The sequence below is a fragment of the Eriocheir sinensis genome, chromosome 4 (assembly GCF_024679095.1).
Source record: "Eriocheir sinensis breed Jianghai 21 chromosome 4, ASM2467909v1, whole genome shotgun sequence".
NCBI lineage: Eukaryota > Metazoa > Arthropoda > Malacostraca > Decapoda > Varunidae > Eriocheir > Eriocheir sinensis.
In genome coordinates, this window is record NC_066512.1 from 28673994 (window position 1) to 28695053 (window position 21060).

Sequence of the window (21060 nt, forward strand, 5' to 3'; positions counted from 1 at the left end):
AAAATTCGCGGATTGCATTGGGATTAGAGATGAGCGTTGAGAGCAGGTTGGGGAGAGCATGAAGGAGTCCTATAGAGATCTTTATGAGAGAGAAGACGAATGAAAGTTGGTCAGAGCCAAATGAAATACAGGTATAGCTACTTTGTAATGAGGTAAGCGGGACGTTGAGGGGGCGAAGGCGGATGAGTTTATGTACGTGAGGTCAACTGCTCGAAGTGAGAGGGAGTGCAGAAGCGGGGTCACGCAGGGTTGAGTGGACGAAGAGTCATAAGGTCGTATTATAAGACATTTCGCGCGGCCAAGAACTCATATTTGACAAGGCTTTCGTAGGAGTTGTGGGCATTTCCAGGAGTAGTTTTATGACCCTGGTGTTAGTTTGACCCTCTTTCTGTGTCGTGAACCTAAGGAAACACTCATTAGAACCCGACTGACCCCGCTTTAACCTTTAGAAATTGTTAATGTGATAAGCGAATGTGTCTTATAATACCAATCATATTCTCAAACATTTCGACGCCTAAGTTTACCTACACATTCGACCAGGGTTTCGTAGGAGCTTTGAGCATTTCCACAGGTAGCGTTATGACCGTGCTGGTAGTTTGACCCTTTCTCTGTATACCAGTAACCTAAATAAACACTCATTAAAGCCCGATTGATCTCCTTTTGGCCATGGGAAATTGTTTACGTGAGAGGCGGAAGCGTTTGAGAATACCGACCGAAGAGTCTCAGGAGGGATTTGCAGCGGCAGCAGGCGTGAACAGGAGACGTGAGCAGGAGGGAAAGGTGAGGTTGGCAAGAGGACAGAAACCAGATGTATGTTGGATGGGTCGCAGGCTGTATCACGGACGAACAGACAGTAGAAGGCGGAGCTGGAGGTGGAAGAACTGAAGATGCTAAAAGATTGTATATATACGTTAGGAGTGACGAAGAGATATACTTGATCAGGCATAAGTGTATATTAGGACAGCCCGTATAGGTCGGGCAAGGAAGGTAAGGAGTCAAGATTATAATGTTTTTGGACACGTGCGAAGGATTGATGAAAAGGAAGGATGCCGGATATGGAGCTAACAGGCAAGAGGAAAAGAGTGTTAGTCAAAAATGAGAATTTGGAATGGCTTTATTAGAGGGAGTCAAGATTATTGTGCTGTGGAAATATGCTAAGGAGAGATGCTGGGTAGAATAGAAGAAGGAAGGATGCTGCAGATGGAACTAAATTAACAGGCAAGGGGAAACGGGGAATGTCAAAAAGGAGAATTAGGAATGGGTATATTAGAGGGAATCAAGATTATAATGTTTTTCACATGTGCGAGGGAGAGATGCTGGGTATATCAGGAGAGGGAAGGCTACTGGAGATAACAGGCAAGAGGAAAAGAGGAAAGTCAAAAAGGAGAATTAGGAATGCGCATATAAGAGGGAGGCTCTGGAAGTTGAGATTATGATGCTTTGGACATGTGCGAAGGAGAGATCCTGGGTAGATTAGATGGAGTGATGCTGGAGATGGAACTGCCAGGCAAGAGGAACGAGGAAAGCAGAAAAGGAGGATTAACAACGAGGATGCAGTAGAGGGAGTCAAGATTATAATATTTTGGATATGTGAGAGATGCTGCATGGGTAGACCGGGAGATGAAAGGATGCTGGAGATGGAGCTAACAGGCAAGAGGGAACTATTTGGGCCTGTATCGCTCTTTTTATTTCCCTTTGATGCCCTTTCATGTGTCTCATTGGTAATAACAATAATAACAACACTCAAAAAGAAGGTTAATTAAGTGTATGCGGAGGGAGCCGATCCTCAGGCAGTTGGTATGGCAGATAGAAACACACAATATAGAAAAACGAACTCTTTCTTATATCAATCCCTAAAGAAAACAGATTATTATAAACATTCGTCGCCTAAGCACACACATTTGACTAGGCTTTCATAGGAGTTGTGAGCCTTTCCATGGTTACTCTCCTGACCCTGGTGGTAGTTTGACCCTTCTTCTGTACCATGAACGTGAAAAACAGTCATTAGAACACATTTAACCTCTTTTTTTTGGCCAGAAGAAATGGTTGATGTGGGAGTCGAAGGCGTCGAAGATTACACACATTTGACAAGGCTTTCGTAGGAGTTATGGGCCTTTCCAGGGGTACTTTTCTGACCCTGATGGTAGTTTGGCGAGGCTTCTATACTATAAACGTGAAAAAAAGGCCAGGAGAACGCATTCAGCCTCGTTTTTGGGCCTTTAGAAATATAGTAGATGTGTACGAGAATGGGCCGGCTACACACATTTGACAAGGCTTTCGTAGGAGTTATATGGGCCTTTCCAGGGGTACTTTTCTGACCCTGTTGATAGTTTGACCCTTCTAAACCATAAACGTGAAAAAGCAGTCAGTAGAACGCATTTAGCTTCTTATAATAGCCTGAATAAATGGTTGATGTGTGAGTCGAAAGCGTCCAGAGTAGTTACACACATATGACTTAATGCTTTCGTAGGAGTTGTGGGCCTTTCCAGGGGTACTTTTCTGACCCTGGTGGTAGTTTGATCCTTCTTCTGTACCATGAACGTGAAAAAGCAGTTATGAAAACGCATTTACCCTATTTTTTTGGCCTTTGGAAATAGTAACTGTGAAGGATGAAAGCGTCCAGGAATAGATAGACCTACCAACCATGATACCCACGCTTACGGCCCTTCTTCTGCTGCCATTGACCCCCAGTTACCACACTCCTCTAACTTAAACAGCCGGGAAAAGGAGAAAAACCAGCCTTATCCCTTTATTCCAAGCCTGAGAGGCCTATTAACCCCGCTTGTAGGCCTTCCTCTGTTCCCTTTGTCCCCCCTGGCGGCCGGGCGGACAAGCTCATTCCCAAACGCATCAACAATGGCTGCGGATCTTCCCGACTAGACCCAGGTGGCTTTATTTTCGCCCTGGAGCCTCTGTGTCTGTTATGCCGCAAGTACGTGCCATGCCCCCACGTACGCACGGCCACGGACATGCTCTTGGCTCGATTGTCACCGCCCCCACATGGCAAATAAGGGCGGGGGAGGGTGATGAATGGGCGTTTCTAGGCCGAGTGTGTGTGAGGCTGTGTGGGGTTACTATAAACAGCTGTAAGGTGGGAAAGGGGTAGTATTAAGGGGTTTTAGGGGTTTAATCGTGGTTTGGGTGTGGTAGGGGTCATGTGGGTGTGTGGTGAGGTGGGTGGGAAAGGCCTGTATGAATGACCTGTGATTTATGGGTGTAGGCACTCGTATTTGACATGTAAGGTGGAAGGCGGGTGGTATTAAGAGGTTTTAGGGGTTTAATTGTGGTGTGGGTGTGGCAGAGGTCATGTGGGTGGGTGTTATAGGCAGTGTGGTGGGTGGAAAGGCTTGTATGAATGACCTGTGATGACGGGTCTGTTGTCTCGTATTTGACAGGTAGGGTGTGTGTGGGGGGTCATACAGGGAGGTGGTTTGTGTATTTCTAAGCTGTGGGTGTGGTTGAGGTCATGTCCGTGGGTGTTATAAGTGGGTGTGGTGGGTGGGGAAGGCCTCTATGAATGACCTGTTATGGATGTATTTACGGTAGTCATTTTTAACGTGTAGGGTGTATTGAGGGTCATACACGGTGGTGTTTTGTGTATTTCTAAGCTGTGGGTGGGTGTTATAAGTGGGTGTGGTGGGTTTGGGTGGTGGGTAGTGGGTGTGGGTGGTGGGAGGGGAAGACTTGTGTGAATAACCTGTAATATAGTCACCTGTACCTGTAAATAACAAGGGTCAAACATGTAGGACATCAAAACATATTATCTTACCCATTTTATTAATTTCAGTTTTCTCCTTCCTCTTATTTCAATAGAATAATAGTTATAATCTGAAATACTCATTTACCTTATATATTTTACTGCAGATGCAGAGGCAGACAGACAGACAGACAGTTAAAAAGTGTAGACAGACAAAAAGACAAGAGGAAAGGAAAGTTTTAAATGGTATGTGTGAGTGGAGGTATGGAAGTGAAGAGGAATATTTCAGTCCTGGCAGCCTTGATGTTTATTGCAGAAACACAGGCATGAAATGAGTCATGACGATTCCTTGTAAGATATCAACCTCAATATTCACTTGGGGGAATATGGAGATGGGGTAGCCTTGTCTGTGCCATTGACAGCAATGGCTTAGTGCTAAGTGTTTCACACGTCTTTTTAGTAATCAGTGGAACTTAAAAAATCTAACAAAAGATAATGGGTTGAGTCAGCCATGACAGTGGGCTGAGTCAGGCCCAAATTAATAGTGATAATATTATTATCAATAATAATAATAAATGTTTTTTTGAGGATGAAAGGTAGCCTTGCAGCTGAAAATATACAAACGTACAGAGCACATTACAAATCATAAGGTAAAAAGCAAGACTTAAGTAGCCTAGACTAAGGGGAAGCAAGGGGCAAGGGGCAAATATGTATTGTCAGGTGTAGGCCAGCTACGTCTACGAGGGGGAGGGCATGTTGACGATGTTCACTGTGGTGGGAATGGTGCTATTCTCATATCTCTGCTAGCCCTGATGGGATTAAGCAGTTGACATGCCTTGTTAACCTCTTTGGTGGAGGGGCTTGGGGGAGGGAGGAGGTTGCAGTGGGTGGGATGGGTAGGAAGCTGCTGTCTGAGTCCCGTATGGAGTATGCATCTCACGTATGGGAGGGCTCCACTCACTCAGCTCTTCTAGACAGAGTGGAGTCAAAGGCTCTTCGTCTCATCAGCTCTCCTCCTCTTACTGACAGCCTTCTACCTCTTAAATTCCACCGCCATGTTGCTTCTCTTTCTATCTTCTATCGATATTTTCATGCTGACTGCTCTTCTGAACTTGCTAACTGCATGCCTCCCCCCCTCCCGCGGCCCCGCTGCTCACGACTTTCTTCTCATGCTCATCCCTACACTGTCCAAACCCCTTATGCAAGATAACAAGCATCTCCATTCTTTCATCCCCTTCACTGGTAAACTTTGGAACTTCATCTGTATTTCCTCCTGCCTATGACTTGACCTCTTTCAAGATGAGTGTATCAAGACACCTCTCCACCCGAAATTGACCTCTCTTTTGGCTGCTCTTTACTTCTTACTTTTGTGGGAGCGGCAAGATGTGGGCCTTTTTTTGTACTGTTTTTGTTGCCCTTGAGCCGCATCCTTTGATGAAAAAAAAAAAAAAAAAAAAAAAAAGTCGTGAAAAATTGATCACATTGCTTGGGTAGACCCAGGGCTTAAAGTGCCTCCTCAGTAGTGTTAGTGTGTGTGTGGTGTGGCAGAATACATTGGCGGTGAAGTCTTCATATATGTAACTCTTTCTGCCTCCCAGAATTTATCCAGCCTTCTCTTGAGAGACCTTATGCTCTTGGATGAAACTATTTCCTCCTTTAAATATTCCATACTGTAACAGATCTTGGCCCGGACAAAACCTCTATCGGTGTTGTATTGGCCTCCTAACGGTGATCAGTTTTACCACATGCCCAGATAGCTCTAAAGCATGTGAGGTTCTTGGATAAAACTGTATCCTCATTTAAGCCATTCAACAGTACAACAGATCTTAGTGCAAATGATTATTTTCTTGGTGTTGTATTTGCCAGCTTGTTTGACTTACATTAATGAATTTTGCTACACATCCAGACAGCTGTTAGACTATTCATAAAGTTCAGATCAGAAAGGTTTGGGTATATGACCTTTATTTAATGTATTTTTTGTTGTTTTAGGCTTGTCATTATTATTAGTGAGTCCTAATGGTGTGAATGTTTAGTTAATGAGTTGTTCATTGTTTTATGCATGTCATTAATTTTGGTTTCTGATATTTTTTGCAGGTGAAGAAGCATTTGAAGAGTACTATGGTGGTTTGGGAAGACTGTAGCTTTGTTAATGTTGCCACATGGAGACACTAACTGTACCTGTCTTGGATCATCCTCTTCACGGTGAGCACAGACAGACTGACCTCATGTAGTGCAGCTCGGACTACACTTACGGCCAGCCAGTTAGTTCCCAAAGCTATAGGTATCTTCATTTATAGTTCGTCTTCTCCCATTCTCGGGGTCAGACTTGCGATGATCCTCCTCCATCTTGCTGTTAATCCTTCCTCTATTTCTAACACTTGCAAGTCTTGTGTCACTGTTCCTCTCCATGTTCTCCTTGGTCTGCCAACCGACCCCCTTCCAGGCACCCACATTCCCTCCATCATCCGCAGCACTCTGCCCTTTGTCTCTATTCTCACATGCCCAAACCATTTCTACCTTCTCTATCTCCCTCCCGAAGCTATATATACTTAATTATCGAACTTGCTACAATCAAAAACCATAGTTGAGTGGGAGACACTACAAAGCTTTATCCAAACACATCTACATCAATATCTAATCATCTCTTTGAGCACAGACAGATTGATCTCATGTCTCATGTAGTGCAGGTTCAACTACACTCACAGCCAGTCAGTTAGTTTCCTAAGCTACTGTATTTTGCGGCGTATAACATGCTCCGGCATATAACGCGCACCCCAAACTTTAAGACAATAATTTTTGAGAAAAAAAGTTCTTAAAATGCTGAGATATATGTACGGTTAAAGAACATTGATGATGTACAGTTTTCCGAAATTTATATATTTTTGGTGTAGCCTGTACTGCTTGAATTGACGTGTCCTTGAGTAAAGCAATGAAAATGGGGGTTGGGCTGGTGTTGCGATAAATATATGAATACATGAATCAAAGCATTATTATTTGCACTTAATATAGTAATATTAATAATAAATAATGAACACATGGATATTTTTTTTCCAATATGACTTTTTTTATGTAGCTTGTACTGCTCGAATTGGCAACAGTGCTCCTCTGTCAAACAAAACAATGCAAATGGCAGCCGGGTCGGGTCGGCGGAGAAGTGGGATGGCAATCCTCCACCAATTTCATTTTTTTTATTTTTTTTATACTGGTTATTTGATCATCCTGTATTCTATGGTAACATATTATAAGACAGCTATGGACTACGAAGGATCATAAAGAATAATACAAGTAAGTTTACAGTTGTTATTGGACAAGACATAATAAAAGACCCTTAAAAACTCCAAATTAGAAAAAATAACCAATAAAAATTTGTCCCTTCGGCATATACCATGCAGGGGTAAACTTTCAGGCATTTTTTAAGTGAAAAAGGTGCACGTTACGCGCTGCAAAATACAGTATATATACGTACTTACTTATAGAACTCAACTAAAATTAAGAATCATAGTTGAGTGCGAGGCATTGCAAAGCCTTGTCCCAACACACACGAAGACTGATCTCATGTAGTGCAGCTCTGACCACACTCATGGTTAGCCAGTTAGTTCCCTAAGCTATATATACTTACTTATAGAACTTACTACAATCAAGAACCATAGTTGAGTGGGAGGTATTACAAAGCCTTATCCCAGCATCTATATTCACAGCTACTCTTCACTTTGAGCAGAGACAGACTGATCTCACGTAAAGCGGCTCTGACCACTCACGGTTAGCCAGTTAGTTCCCTAAGCTTTATTACTTATAGAACTTGCTTATATGATCATCCTCTTCACTTTGAGCACAGACACACTGATTTCATGTAGTGCAGCTCTGACTTCACTAACAGCTAGACAGTTAGTTCCCTAAGTCATGCCCCTGTCCTGGAGTCATCGCTCGTTAGCTGAGGTTGCTTATGTCACCTTTGATAGGAAGGTTACTCAAAACCTTAAGTAATATTGATGATTTTTTTAGTAACTTCCTCACCTTGACAATCACAGTAATGCCTCAACCCCATATGGGCTAGTTTTGTTATATTCATTTTCATCTCCTTTTTTCACTGAACCTCAAGTATAATGAGTCATATCATAGTAGCCACAGCCAGCCAGTGTAATGAAGTGAGGAGTGTTGTTCCCTTACTTCAGAAGACGAAGAGGCAGACCAAATGGGGGATGAACCGATGGACACAGCCGCCGGAGGGAGGGGAGACGAGATGTGCGGCGGCCTGGAGGATGAGCATGTTGCCTTGAGCACCAGCATCAGCCAGCTGCTGGAGCTGCCGCCCCACGGCGAGGACACAGCCGTGGCGGTGCCCCCTGACCCCCCAGACCTCTCGCCGGGCATCACACACAAGGTGAGGCTGCCTCTTACATGCATTTAGATCAGTGCCTCTTAACCCCTTCACTACGGCCGGGCCAAAACAGCGCCCCGCGCCGTATCTGAGATCGCCACACACAGCAAATTTCAAATGTCGCTATTGAATATAACGTTTTCAGCTATACACTCAACATAATCATCATGTATTATATATGAAAATATGTAGAATTAAATGGTGCACATACAGAAACATAAATTAATTGATAATTTTGAGATGTAAGCATAAATATAGAGATAAAATAACTTGTATATTGGCTAAAGTGAGCCAGGATGCAGTATGCTCATCCTCGGATATGGTACGGGGCATGCAAGGACGCAGTATAAGCGTCCTCGTGTTGAAGGGGTTAAACCGGGGGAGTGTTGGTAATGTCCAGAGGGGTGTGAGCCTTGGGGGGGGGGGAAAAGGTGGAATATCTATTGTTGAAATATTTATCTTAACAAGAGCACGGGCTAATATGCAAAGGGGGCGTGAAGAGTAAAGATGGACCAAAGGCTTTATGGCTAAGGGAAAAGATTCCTGCTGTGAGCAAAAGAGTTAAGCAACAGGAAGGAGGGAACACACTGGAAGGAAGGTTGTGGACACCACACAAATTTGGTGTTAAGTTGTGTGTTAGTTGTGTCATCAAGAACTCAAAGCTTAGTAGTATTTAGAACTTTATACAAGGACAGCATGACATTGAGTTGTTAATTAATGATCCCTTCCATGTACTGTGCAGGTTATAAGTTTAGCTATGTACTCAAGAACTCAAAACTTAGCATTATTTAGAACTTCATACAAAGATAGCATGACATTAGGTTAATAATTAATGATCCCTTCCTTGTGCTGTGCAGGTGAATGGTGCGGTGGTGCGCCGCGTGTCCTACCACGGAGCTGCTGGGAAGCACGCCCTCCGCCAGCAGGCCCGGAGACGGCGTCGCAACACCTCCATCGCCGCCGGCAATTCCCCACCAATCACACGCGTCACCATGAAGACTGTGGCCGCCACCTCCCCAAACCCTGCCGCTTCCCAGCCAGTCCAGCCCGCCACCACCACCACCACCACCACCACACCTCCCACCACCACCACCATCACAACCTCCTCCACCACCACCACTACCACCACCACCGTCATCACACTGACAACCTCCGCCGTGACAGCAGCAAACACCACGGGCAACACCTTATGCAGCGGCTCGTCCACGGTGCCGGCACTGTTACCTCAGCTCTCCGAAGCGTGCCCGGCCTCGGCCTCCACCACCCCCTCGCCTCCCATATGCAGAATAAGTAACAAAATGGCACACTCGCCCAACCAGCTGTCCGGAACAAGACTCAGCAGCAAAACTTGCCTGTCGAGTTCTTATCACCCAGTGCTGGGAACGAGGGTCAGCTCTCGGATAGCTAACAACGCAGCGACGAGTGGACTCAGCCACCCCAGCTCTGGTTCCCCGTATTTGACCGGCATGACCCAGGGCGGTGCTTTCCCCAACATGACCTCAGGCATGCAAGGTGAGTCCACACTTGTATATCCTTTACATACATTGGGGAGGCTAGATTTTCTGTTTTTTATTTATTTTTTATTTTTTTATTTTTTTTAGGTGCTGCCTATAGTGCCTGTAGGCTCTCTTGAGGGGTCTCTTGGATCACTCCAACCCATTAATGTCGCAGGCTAATTTTATTTATAGTGGCTGCCGTGAGGTATGACTTGCTTGACCCATGCTGCCCCCTGGTGCTCCTCTTGACTGAAGATGCTGAAGTTAGGGTTGATTGAAGATCTGGGCAGCATGTTGGTAATCTTCCGCCACTCGGCGATGGTTGAAAATTGTCAGCATGCATCAGTGGGACTTGAACCTAGGTCCTCAAGCTCACCATGCCTGCACACTGACCACTTGGCCGCTGCCTCCCCGAATATAATGGATATAAGAAATACGATGAGGCACAATTAGTTTTCAAGAGCTACATATCTAGTAGTCTGATTGGTCTCTTGTAGTTTCCATATATTCTCAATTTTCCAGGGTAGTTCACATTATTTATTTAGTTTAGTTATTATTCTTGGTATGCGTACAAATAAGGAGATGTCTATTTATGTATGTTCCCTTTGTGCAGCTTCCCGAGTGGTGCGCATCCCGGCCTGCCAGTCGTCCCCGTCATCGCGCGACGCCTCCTCCCCTTCCATGACCACCATGCAGACTTACCTTGCCGGCATCCCAGGTTTCAAGCCTCGCAAAAGGTGGGTTTGACCTTTGCCGTACTCTTTATTTTTTTATTTATTTACCGTAAAGGAAGCAGCTCTAGGGCAAAAGTATATGAAAATAAAAAAGCACTGATCCTATAAGAAAGTATAGTAGTAGAGAGTGGCCAAAAGAGAGGTTCATAACTGATTGATTTTACCTCACTATTTACTATTGTTAAATTATATGCAGATGTCTAATTAGCATCCTCTTCATTCATCTGACCAACCATTACTCTCATTGTACTCCACAATCATCTTATTAACTTTACTTTGATATTACCTGCCTCCCCCTCCTCCTCCTCCTCCTCCTCTTTATACCCTTTTACCATATAAATAGATTTCCTCTTCACTCATTTGATTTTCCATAGTCTAATTGTGCTCTACCTTCCACTTATATTTCTCTTACTTAACCCAGTAGCTGCAGGGATCATGTGTCTTAAAGGCCCCTCTAAGCAAAATTATGAGAAAAAAATCATCATTCACACAAACCATTTCATAGTACGGTATATATCAATGCATTTGTGATCAGTTTATGCATCATCTATTTTTGGGGGGATTATATCATGGCAAAAATTTGGCCCGCCGCTGGTACACGGTAAAGCCACAAATTTGGCCCGTCGCTACTGCCGGGTTAATATGTTGATGTCTTATTATGTATATAGCTGGTTTACCATGCACTAATTTTGCAGATGCTCTCTTCACTGAGCTGATTTACCATACTCTTAACTTTACTCTGCTGTCCACTTCCATATTGTGCCCCTGTGCTTCTTCTCTTTCTGTATATATAAAAACAATCATGACTGTTTCTAGGACCCGAAACAAACACCAAGCTGATTTACCATACTCTACTTCTTGTCATTGTTATGTTTTATGCAGACATCCTCTTCATTCTGCTGTCTTTTATTCCTCAATTTTTTGGTGCTCTTTAGCTGCTTCCTTTTCTCTATATATAAAAATCAGGGTTCTACTTCCAGGTCCTAACACAAACTCTGCTGATTTACTACACTAATTCTGCCCATCTCATCCTCATCCCTGTTGTGGTTTATGCAGACGTCCTTTTTATTCTTTTCTGCTGTTTTTCATGCCCCTGAGCTGCCTTTATTTTCTGTACAGTATACATAAAGTAATAAGTTAATAACCATGTCTCTGTGTCCAGGTCGCAGCGCAAGCTCTCAGCAGCGGCCCAGCTGGCCCAGACTAAAGAGGGAAATGTGGACCTGGAGACGCCGGACTCCATCCTGGCCGGCGTCAACGTGCGGGCCATCCTCAACAAGCACACTTTCAGCACCCTACCGCCGGCATACCAGCACCGCCTCATCCAGCTCCTGCCCCTGGTGGACCAAGCCGTGGGGCCCGACGATGCCTTCAAGTGAGAGCAAGGCAGTTTTTATTGTTCTTATTTTATTTTATTTTATTTATACAGTAAACCCTCGTTATAATGGACCCTGTTATAATGGATTTTGGATATAATGGACAAGGTCATAGGGTCAGAAATCCACGGGGACCCGCTGAGAATTTGACTAAACCACGCCCGGTAACTACAGCAGCGTCTGCTAGCCACCTCACCCTCCTCCCTTTATCTGCTGCCCCATCCTTTGGTTATCGTAGTCTTTTCAGCCCACTTGATGAAATATTTTTCTCCTTGTGGTTTCCATTCAAATAAAGAACGTATTTACACCACAAGAAAGTCTTATGCATCGATCCAGGGGACGTAAATATAATGGAAAATAGCCAAGTGTTTGTGAGTGTCGGTACTGACACAGCTTAAAGGGGTCGCCCGTTACGTAGGTTAGGTTAGGTTTAACCCTCTCTTTGCTCGTGGTGCGAGACATGACTATCCCCTCAGGTGCAGTCAGGCAGCCCAATGGGGGGTCTCTTTTAACCTCTGTATCTCAAAAACTATTCATCACAGCTAAAAACCAAATACACCAACGCTCGCTGGGAGCGTTTAGCAATGAAAGGGTTAAGTTAGGTTTCGTTAGTTTAAATTTATTCGGCATGCGGGGTGGGGCGGTGGAAATACGAACCGCAAGATGGGCCAGGATGGCGGCGGGGGTGGCCCATTACACCGGTCGGTGTTGCGAGAAATACCTCCTCACAGAAATAAGTCGCTCTGCTGTCCACCATGCATGCGCACTGGGGAAATACAGAACAGGAAAAACATTAATTTGCCTGGTTTTGTTCTAGTTTGTCCACTTGTGATCTCTGTGAGCAGTGAATGAGATATAGAAACAATAAGCTAGTTTAACCTCTCTCTGCGAGCTATTTTGCAGCTGCAGCGGCGGGCGGCGGCATGTGCACATCAAGCATCGAAAGGTCAATCATTTAGTGATCTAATGATTTGCAACAGAAACAGCTTGCAGATTATTTCATAACACATCAAAAACTACCAAAACAAAACAAAAAAACACCATTCCGTCTGCCAGTGCGAGATAGGTGAACTTGTAAAATTATACCTATACCCGTAAATATATGGCCCCCCGTAGAGCCCCACTGCCAACCTGACGGCCTCAGTGCATTGCCAAGTTTGCTGTGCGGCTATGCAGACAACGTGCATACAACATACACAATAAAAAGAAATATATATCTACGTTTATTAGGTTCGTCGGTATTATTATAAGTGTTTTAGATTTTCCGCCACTTATAACGGACTTACGGCATTAACAGGCTAAGTTCCCCCCCAATTAGTCCATTATATTGAGGGTTTACTGTATTATTTTTTATTAGTACTACTACAACTACTACATTTACTACTACTACAACTACAATTACGACTCTGACTACCTATAGCAACTACTACTACTACTACTACTACTACTAATGCTGCTGCTGCTGCTTCTGCTACTAGTACAACTATTACTACTACCACTTTTTATATTCCCTTACAGCATGGGAGGCAGCTCAAGGTGAAAAAACAAAAACAACAACAAAATAGTCTTAGCTGCAGATTACTTTTTGTTTTTTTTCCTTTATAAAACATTTTTCTCATGTCCTTCCAGATTTTCTCCTGCTTATTACCAAACTTTTTATTTATTTATTATTTTTTTATTTTATTTTAAGACGTTTTTCTCACACTTCCAGACTTTCGACCACCAGCCTCAACAATGAGTTCTTTGGCCGGGCGTGCGAGTCCTGGCGGTGTCGTCTCGGGGAGGGAGAGTTTACGCATGATAATCAAATCAAGCTGAAAGTCGAGGCCGAGAAGGAACGCACAAAGCTAGACCCTTGGAAGGTAAAGGATTATGCCATTTGACCTTTTATACATGATATTATATTTTCTTCTTTTATAGTCCCTCTTCTTGCAATGATCCTCCTACATCTTGCTCGGTCCAGTGCTAATCCTTCCTCAATTTCTAACACTTATAAGTCTTGTTCTGCTGTTCCTTTCCATGTTCGCCTCGATTTTCCAACTGGTCTCCTTCCTGGTACCTCCATATCCTCCACCAAGCTCAGCACTCCACCCGCTGTCTCTCTTCTCACATGTCTGAACCATTGCAGCCTTCTCAGTCTCACTCTCTCCTGTATCTCTTTCAAACCACATCTCTTAGCCACTTCCCCACCGGACTGATTTTATGTGGCCCTAAAAAAAGTATTATATTATCCTGTGTAATGCACGAGAGAGAGAGAGAGAGCAACACAAACACAGTGATAGGTATATTAACGAACCTTGTGTCTAGGTTGCTGTGTAATAGAGAAAGAAAATAACACAACTCAGACATGATAATAGATCTGAACAGTGTGTCTTGAGGCTGCTTATGTATTTAGCAACTGTTTCCTCAGGTTGCCCATATATTAACAAACTGTCTTGAGGTTGGGTATATATTTTTCAACTATGTGTCCTCTGTTTGCCCAAATAATTATCACCTGTGTCCTCAGGTTTCCCATATATTGGCAAATTGTGTGTGCCATATTCTTAAACATTTCAGCGCCCAAACATACATAACTGACAAGGCTTTCATAGGAGTTGTGGGCATTCCCAGGGGTAGTAGTTTTATGACCCTGGTTGTAGTCTGACCCTTCCTTTGAACAATACTCAGCACAACCCAATTGATCTTTCTGGCTTTTGGAAATAGTGGATGTGAGAGGCGGAAGCATCTGAGAATAGACCTGTGTGTCTTGAGGTTGGTCCTATATTAATAAATTATGTGTCTACAGGTTGCCCACTTTGAGCCACTGTGGGGAGTCAAACAGCCCTGGTGCAGCCTGGAAGGGGAGGGGAGCATGAGCAGCCCCTCCTCCCCCTCGGGTGACACATTCCCCGCCTCCCCCCCTGACCTCTCATGCACCTCCCCGGCCTTCACGTCCACCTTCACACCGGCCCATATACACCAGCTATCCAAGGTCGTCAAGCACATCGCCAGCCGGGACCAGCGGAGGGCCGAGAGAAGGGCCGCCAGAAGAGCTCTCAGGCAAAACAAGGCTCTGTCGGAGCTTAGAGTTTCTTCGACTGGTCCTTTGGTGCTGTCTTCCATCGCGAGAAGCTCCTCCTCCTCCTCATCTTCTTCCTCCTCCTCTTCATCCTCCTCCTCATCCTCGTCCTCCTCCCCCCAGTTCCTTCCCCGTTCTGTTGTCGCACGCTCCTCCTCTTCACCTGCATCTCCATTCATCGCCACCTCCTTCCCTTCTTCCATCACTCTGTCGCCTGCATCATCATCGTCATCGTCATCAGTGCCACCAAGCCTATCCTCTCTGACCCCCACTCTGGCGCTCTCGTCGGCAGCGGTGGTGTCAGTCTCCTCCTCCTCGTGCATGCCCAGTTCTGTCATCGCTTCTTTATCATCACAGTCATTATCGTCATCATCGCCTTCATCATCTTCATCGTCGTCGTCGTCATCCGCATCCTCGCTGTTATTACCATCATCATCAGGGGCTGCTCTGGGGTCCTCTGTAGTGCTTCCTGAGCCTGTTCTGTCATCAGCAGGGTTGTTAGAGGCATCGCTGATATGTCATCCTGTACTATCATCATCATCATCATTTTCCACATCCTCATCAACAACAGCAGCAACAGCATCAATATTAGCAACAACAGCAACAGCAACGGTTTCTTCCTCCTCCTTCTCCTCTTCCTCGTCATCAGCGTCATCAGTAGCAGCTGCATCAGTCCCAGCATCACCTTTATTATTATTTTCATTAGCATCATCATCGGCATCATCAGCATCTGCATACCAGCCCGACTCCTCTTCAGCACTGTCCAGCTCCCTGTCCTCCCCCTCGGCCGTGCTACTTCCCGTCTCCTCCTCGGTGATTGCAAGTCCCGTGTGTGTCGTGTCATCCTCGGCTGCTGTGACTCCCGGCTCGGTGACGCTGATTCCCAGCAAGAGTAGCCTACACACACTACCCATTGGGAACAGTTCAGTAATAGCTGTGAGTGACAAGAATGCAGTGCAGACTCAGATCATGACCATTGATCAAGCTGGAATCTCAGTGGAAAGCTCAAAGAGGAAGGAGCCTATGCCCGTCACTTTGTCAAACCCTTCAAAGAAACTATGTGTGACCAATCCTGATCAGGCAAACTGTAGTGTTCCGGTGTCTGGGAACACTGTACACTTTGCTCAAAAGAAACAACCCACTCACTTGAACCCCCTTGTGGAGACTCCTCAGTCCAAGGTTCCTGTCACCACTGTCATTGGGTCCTTGCGGACTTCACCAAATGGTGCAAAAGTGCTTGCCTCCCCGGTAGTCTCTCAGGCCAAGACCCTGTGTCCCGGCAAGCCGGCGGCGGTGCTGCTTGCTGCCTCTTCATCCCAGTCGTTTGCACCTGCTGGCCAGCCCCCCTCCTCTCCAGCGTCCAGGACTTCCCCAGGCATGAGAGTGTCTCCGGGGCCGTCGCCCTCGCCGTCGAGGCTGTCCCCAGTGGTGCAGGTGGTGTCCCCCTCCCTGGCCGGGACGCTGGCCACTAGTCCTGCTGGTGCCAAGACCGTCGTGGTCACGGGGCCATCCAAGGCAACAGAGATGGAGGCTTCGATTGGCCAGGCCATACGGAGCAATGTACAAACACTGTGTTGCACCTCAGCTGTTAGTGGAGCTCAAAAGATCAAGGCTGTTAAAACATTGGCACAGGTGAGTCACATGAATATTATGATTTAGCGATATCAGTGTGTACCTCTGTAGTGTTGATGTGTTGTTGTAACAGGTGTGTGGTCCTTCTAGGTGCTAGCTTCCTCCTTCAACTGTGGTTCACTGTTGTCTTCAGTCTGAATGCTACTGATGGTCAGTAAGGGACATTATTTTTCAGCTGTAGACAATGGCAGAAATAGTGGTATAATACATCTTTTAGAGCCTTCATTTTGCTCCATCTAATGGTTTTGAAACAGCTTACAGGAATGGGATGGCTTGTCAGACATAAAAAGAAGAAAAATTTTCTTCATGGAAAATTTGTGAGAAGAATTAAGGGAATTCACCAGAAAGCCATTGCTGGTGTCAGAATATAAAACTGAATGCTAAAACTCATCTGACTGTGTATGAGATTCACATAGCAATGTCCAACTAACTTGTCTTCTGCAGAATGTGGCGACAGGTGGGACCATCGTGAAGGTGACCAAAAGTAGAACTCCAGGCATGGTCAACATTCAGAGGTCGTATGAAATAGTTCAAGCCGTCATCGCCAACAGTCCAAACCGAGACCAGTTACAAGCCCAACTCAAGTCCCCGGCATCACTGCTCGCTGAGGTCAAGCCCGCCTTGAATAACCCTGGTGTAAACTCTGCTTTGGTTGTCAACAGCACCAACTCTGGCCTCAGCACACCCATCAGTAGTGGCCAGAATCATTGTAACAGTAATCTAGTGATGCAGACAGCCCCACAGCTGCAAACCTTTACTGTGGTCAAAGCTGTAGCCACCAATAGCAGCAGCAGCACTAGCATCAGCAACAATAACATCAGTAGCAGTAGCAGCAACAACAACATTATCAACAACAGTAGTAGCACCACCATCACTCCTGTCCAGGCAGCCCAAGTAATGACCAGTGTCCCGCGCACCATGAAACAAGTGGCCGTCACCATAGACAGCACCTCGGGTACGGTGACACCAGTCCAGGGGGTTCCTACCTCTGCCGGGGCGCTGGTGCTCCGCCAGCTGATGACACCTCAGCTTGCTGCCTCTCAGGTACCCACCTTCTCAGCCTCTGCTTTGTTTGCTGCTGGATGGTTCATCTTGGGGAACTGTAATGGTTGTGAAGCAACAATATTCAGACTTCATGAAAATACTGGCTTTCAGATATGGAGATGGGCCATGAGCACACTCTGAACCCAATAGTGGTGATGCTTGTGTGTAAAAATGTGCATGGGTATGTGTGTGTGTGAGAGAGAGAGAGAGAGAGAGAGAGAGAGAGAGAGAGTTTGACTAACATAGCTTTCCCTTTCAGCCTGAGGGTGTCGAGGGCAGCATGGCTCCTCCTGTTGCCTCCTCAAGACCCATCACTATTTTCCGCCCCGCAACATCTGGTCGGCCCATCGTGGTGAGGATGCCTGTGTCAGGACTGCAGGTGTTAAGGCTGGGTAGCAGGACCAACACCAATGGTGAGTGTAACAATGGTGTTGATGGTAGTGGTGGCCAGCAACAACAGCAGCCGCCCAGAGCAGCCAGCGCCCCGCCGGACAAGAGTGGGGTCATGGTGGCCCTGTCTCCCCGACCATCCAGCGTGGGGCCCAGAATTGTCGTACAGACCAGCAGTGCTCAGGTATCACCTGCCAGCATTCTCAGTTCAGCTGGACATTTTTTATCCGAAGGTGACCCCAGTTCAGGTGTAAGTAGCTGTGACAACAGTCAGTTGGTCACAACACGGGCTGGGGCATCTGATTCACTTGTAATTTCATCTGATAATTCTGTCAGCATTCCTGATAATAACCACTCCTTTGTCATTAGCACAGCCAACAGTGTGAAAAGACCTGCCGTGAACGTGTCTGTTGGAGTGAGTGTGAGTGGGGTGGCAGCGGCCCCCGGCACAGCAAGCACCAACACAGTGTTGAGTAGTCCTTGTGTGCAGGCACAGTCACCCATGCAGCAGCAGCAGATGCAGCAGCCAGTATCCCAACAGCCCTTGTCCCAGCATTCTAATGCACATATGAGATCTAATATACATATGAATAATATGCAACATGTGAATAACTTTCAACATTCAAATAATGTGAATATTATGCAGTCTGTCAGTAGTATGAATATGCAACCAGGAAGTAATGTTCTGTCCATGGGCAACATGCAACAAGCCACATCCAACGGAGGCATTAATGGCATGACCATGACAGGCCCTGTTAACCAGATGTTCTCCAGCGTGAAGAACGATACAAGTGAAGAAGGTTGCCCCTGCAACATGAAGGCCATGATCATATGCATGAAGTGTGGTGCGTTCTGCCACCACGACTGCATCGGGCCGGCGAGGCTTTGTGTGGCCTGTCTCATCCGTTAGTTATTGCAGGGTGTTCAGCTTTACCTTGAACACTATTTACCACAACAATTGTTTGAGCTATGGTGTGACTTCAGTGAGTTATGCTGAAACTTTAAATTGACATATTGCATAGTGTGTCAAGTTTTACTCAGGAAGGTTTCTGGACCACTCACATAATTATTAACATTACTTAAGTGATAAAGACATTCTGTGAATGCTTAACTAGAAACAGTCAACTGAAAGGATTTTTTTCTATTTAATTCTAATATTCTTGGTTAGTTTTATATTTGAGTAAATGGTTCATTTATATTAAATAAAATGTTTTTTTTTTTAACAGTTTGGTTACAGACACTGAACGACATACATCTTCAGGTAAATAATGTTGAGCAAAAATCTCATCCCAGATTTATTTGTTTTATTATGAAAAAAAAAAATTTGTTGAAAGCTCCTATTGGAAATACCCTCCAGAGTGTGTTATGCTTTGGTAGAGTTTTGAGTCTGCCAAACTTTACTTGGTGAAGTGCTGTGCAGAATGCCTGCTGTACCAATGTTTAGCAATGACATTCCTCTCCATCTTAATTCTATATTGGTAAGTTTGTCCAGGGTATTTTGAATCAGTAGAGAGAGATTCCTGTAGTGTCATGATGCTGACATCTTTTATTTAACATGTGGTTTGTTTCTGTAGAAAATGGACTCCTTCCTCAAAGCTGTGTAGCATATTACTTTTCCACCTTGATAGCTCAGGTAGCCTGCATGTGAACCAGGTGAGATGCACATATATGCATTCCATAGTGACTGAGACATGGCACTCACAATCGTTCTTCCACGTCTGTGTTTTACTTCTCACCATTCCCCGAGGACTCCAGTCGGCTCGGTTATCCTTTGGATCTGTTTGGTAGCCAGGTCACAAGTGTTGAACATTGATATTTTACCACTGTATTGTTTTTGGGAGGGTAAAACCAAGGATTCTGTATGTTACTCCTGTGGAGTATTAGATCCCCTGTTTCTCAGCTGGTTGCTTGTACTCTTTACCATGTTGTAAGCAATAACTCAAGATTTGATGATATGCAACATTTTCTTGTTGAGGGCTGCACTCTTGTTTTCATAAATCTTATTCTTTTCAGAATTATGAACACGGTTGAAAAATCACCTTAAAGATAAGAATGTTAATTATTCAGGTTCATTACATAGTTGGAGAAGATAAGGATATAATTATTTTATGTATAAAGTCGGAAGTTTTATTTATTTAAAGGTAGGAGCCATTAATGCATTTTCTCTAATTATGTAAATCAGTTTAATATCAATTCCAAGTAGCCTTGGGCACGTTCAGCTCACGCAAGGAAAAGTGGCCACCGTCACCCTGTTCTCCCTGGGTTACTGTTCATAATTGTGAATACTGCAAACTTCACTTTTGTTTTCTGTCAGAATAATGTACAAATTGTAAAGTAAGGGCTTGTGAGTTTCAAGCGTAGACACTAATGCTTTGTTGGTATTTATGCATGTATCATGTGCTAAAGATATTGTGATTAGTGATGAAATAAAGAAACTTTGCATCCACTAGTTTGACTCAGTCCTTTTGCAGCTTTAGTGTGAGTTTTAGTGCAAAGAATGTATTAGGAGAAATAGATATGGGAGAAATGGAGAGTGAGACAGTGACGATTGCAATGGTTTGGACATTTGAGAAAAGAGACAGGGATGAGTGCTGAGGATGGTGGAGGATTCAGAGGTATACTTACCTGGAAGGAGACAAGGGAGAACATGGAGAGGAGCAGTGACACAAGACCTGGAAGTGTAAGAAACAGAGGAAGGATTAACACTGGATTGAGCAAGATGGAGAAGATGGACTATAAACGAAGAAAGAAGATATGGTAGAAATGGAAGAGAAATCATCCTGCAGCATCACTCCAGCAAAAGGATGAAAAATTGACCCAAAAGAGTTAGTTATGAATCGTATGTATAATAGCAAAGGTGGGCTTTGAGGGTGGTGTGTTGGAGTTACATTAGCTACTATTATTATTATTATTATTATTATTATTATTATTATTATTATTATTATTATTATTATTATTATTATTATTATTATTATTATTATTATTATTATTATTATTATCATTACTACATACAAACAAAATGGCAGAAGTGATTAATAAGAAAAAAAAAGATTGATAGATAAAATTTGCATGTCAAGGAGTCATTGGTGGCTTAATTAATCTCTCTCTCTCTCTCTCTCTCTCTCTCTCTCTCTCTCTCTCTCTCTCTCTCTCTCTTCTTGCTATAATAATAATAGAGAGAAGGGGGGGACTGAAAAGAGAGAGGGAGGAGGGGGGGTATATGTCCTAGAATTGGAGTTTTATGCGACCTGTATC

At 44.5% G+C, this 21060-nt stretch overlaps 1 protein-coding gene across 3 annotated transcripts; it reads left to right on the top strand.

Annotated features, from left to right (window-relative positions):
• The first annotated feature begins 2814 nt into the window (after nt 1–2814).
• Nucleotides 2815–20247, top strand: LOC126982059 (polycomb protein Asx-like). 3 transcript variants are annotated; one of them, XM_050833779.1, is made up of 10 exons: nt 2815–2932; nt 5792–5899; nt 7870–8078; nt 8933–9587; nt 10185–10308; nt 11468–11680; nt 13393–13543; nt 14467–16371; nt 16816–17415; nt 17675–20247. In XM_050833779.1, exons 2-10 carry the CDS (start codon nt 5857–5859, stop codon nt 18713–18715), a joined length of 4941 nt encoding a protein of 1646 aa, XP_050689736.1. In that variant the 5' UTR covers nt 2815–2932; nt 5792–5856; the 3' UTR covers nt 18716–20247. The 3 variants fall into 3 exon arrangements, with proteins under 3 accessions (XP_050689736.1, XP_050689741.1, XP_050689742.1); XM_050833784.1 differs by lacking the exon at nt 2815–2932 and adding an exon at nt 6771–6982; XM_050833785.1 differs by lacking the exon at nt 2815–2932 and having other exon boundaries at nt 5839–5958.
• Nucleotides 20248–21060: the final 813 nt, after the last annotated feature.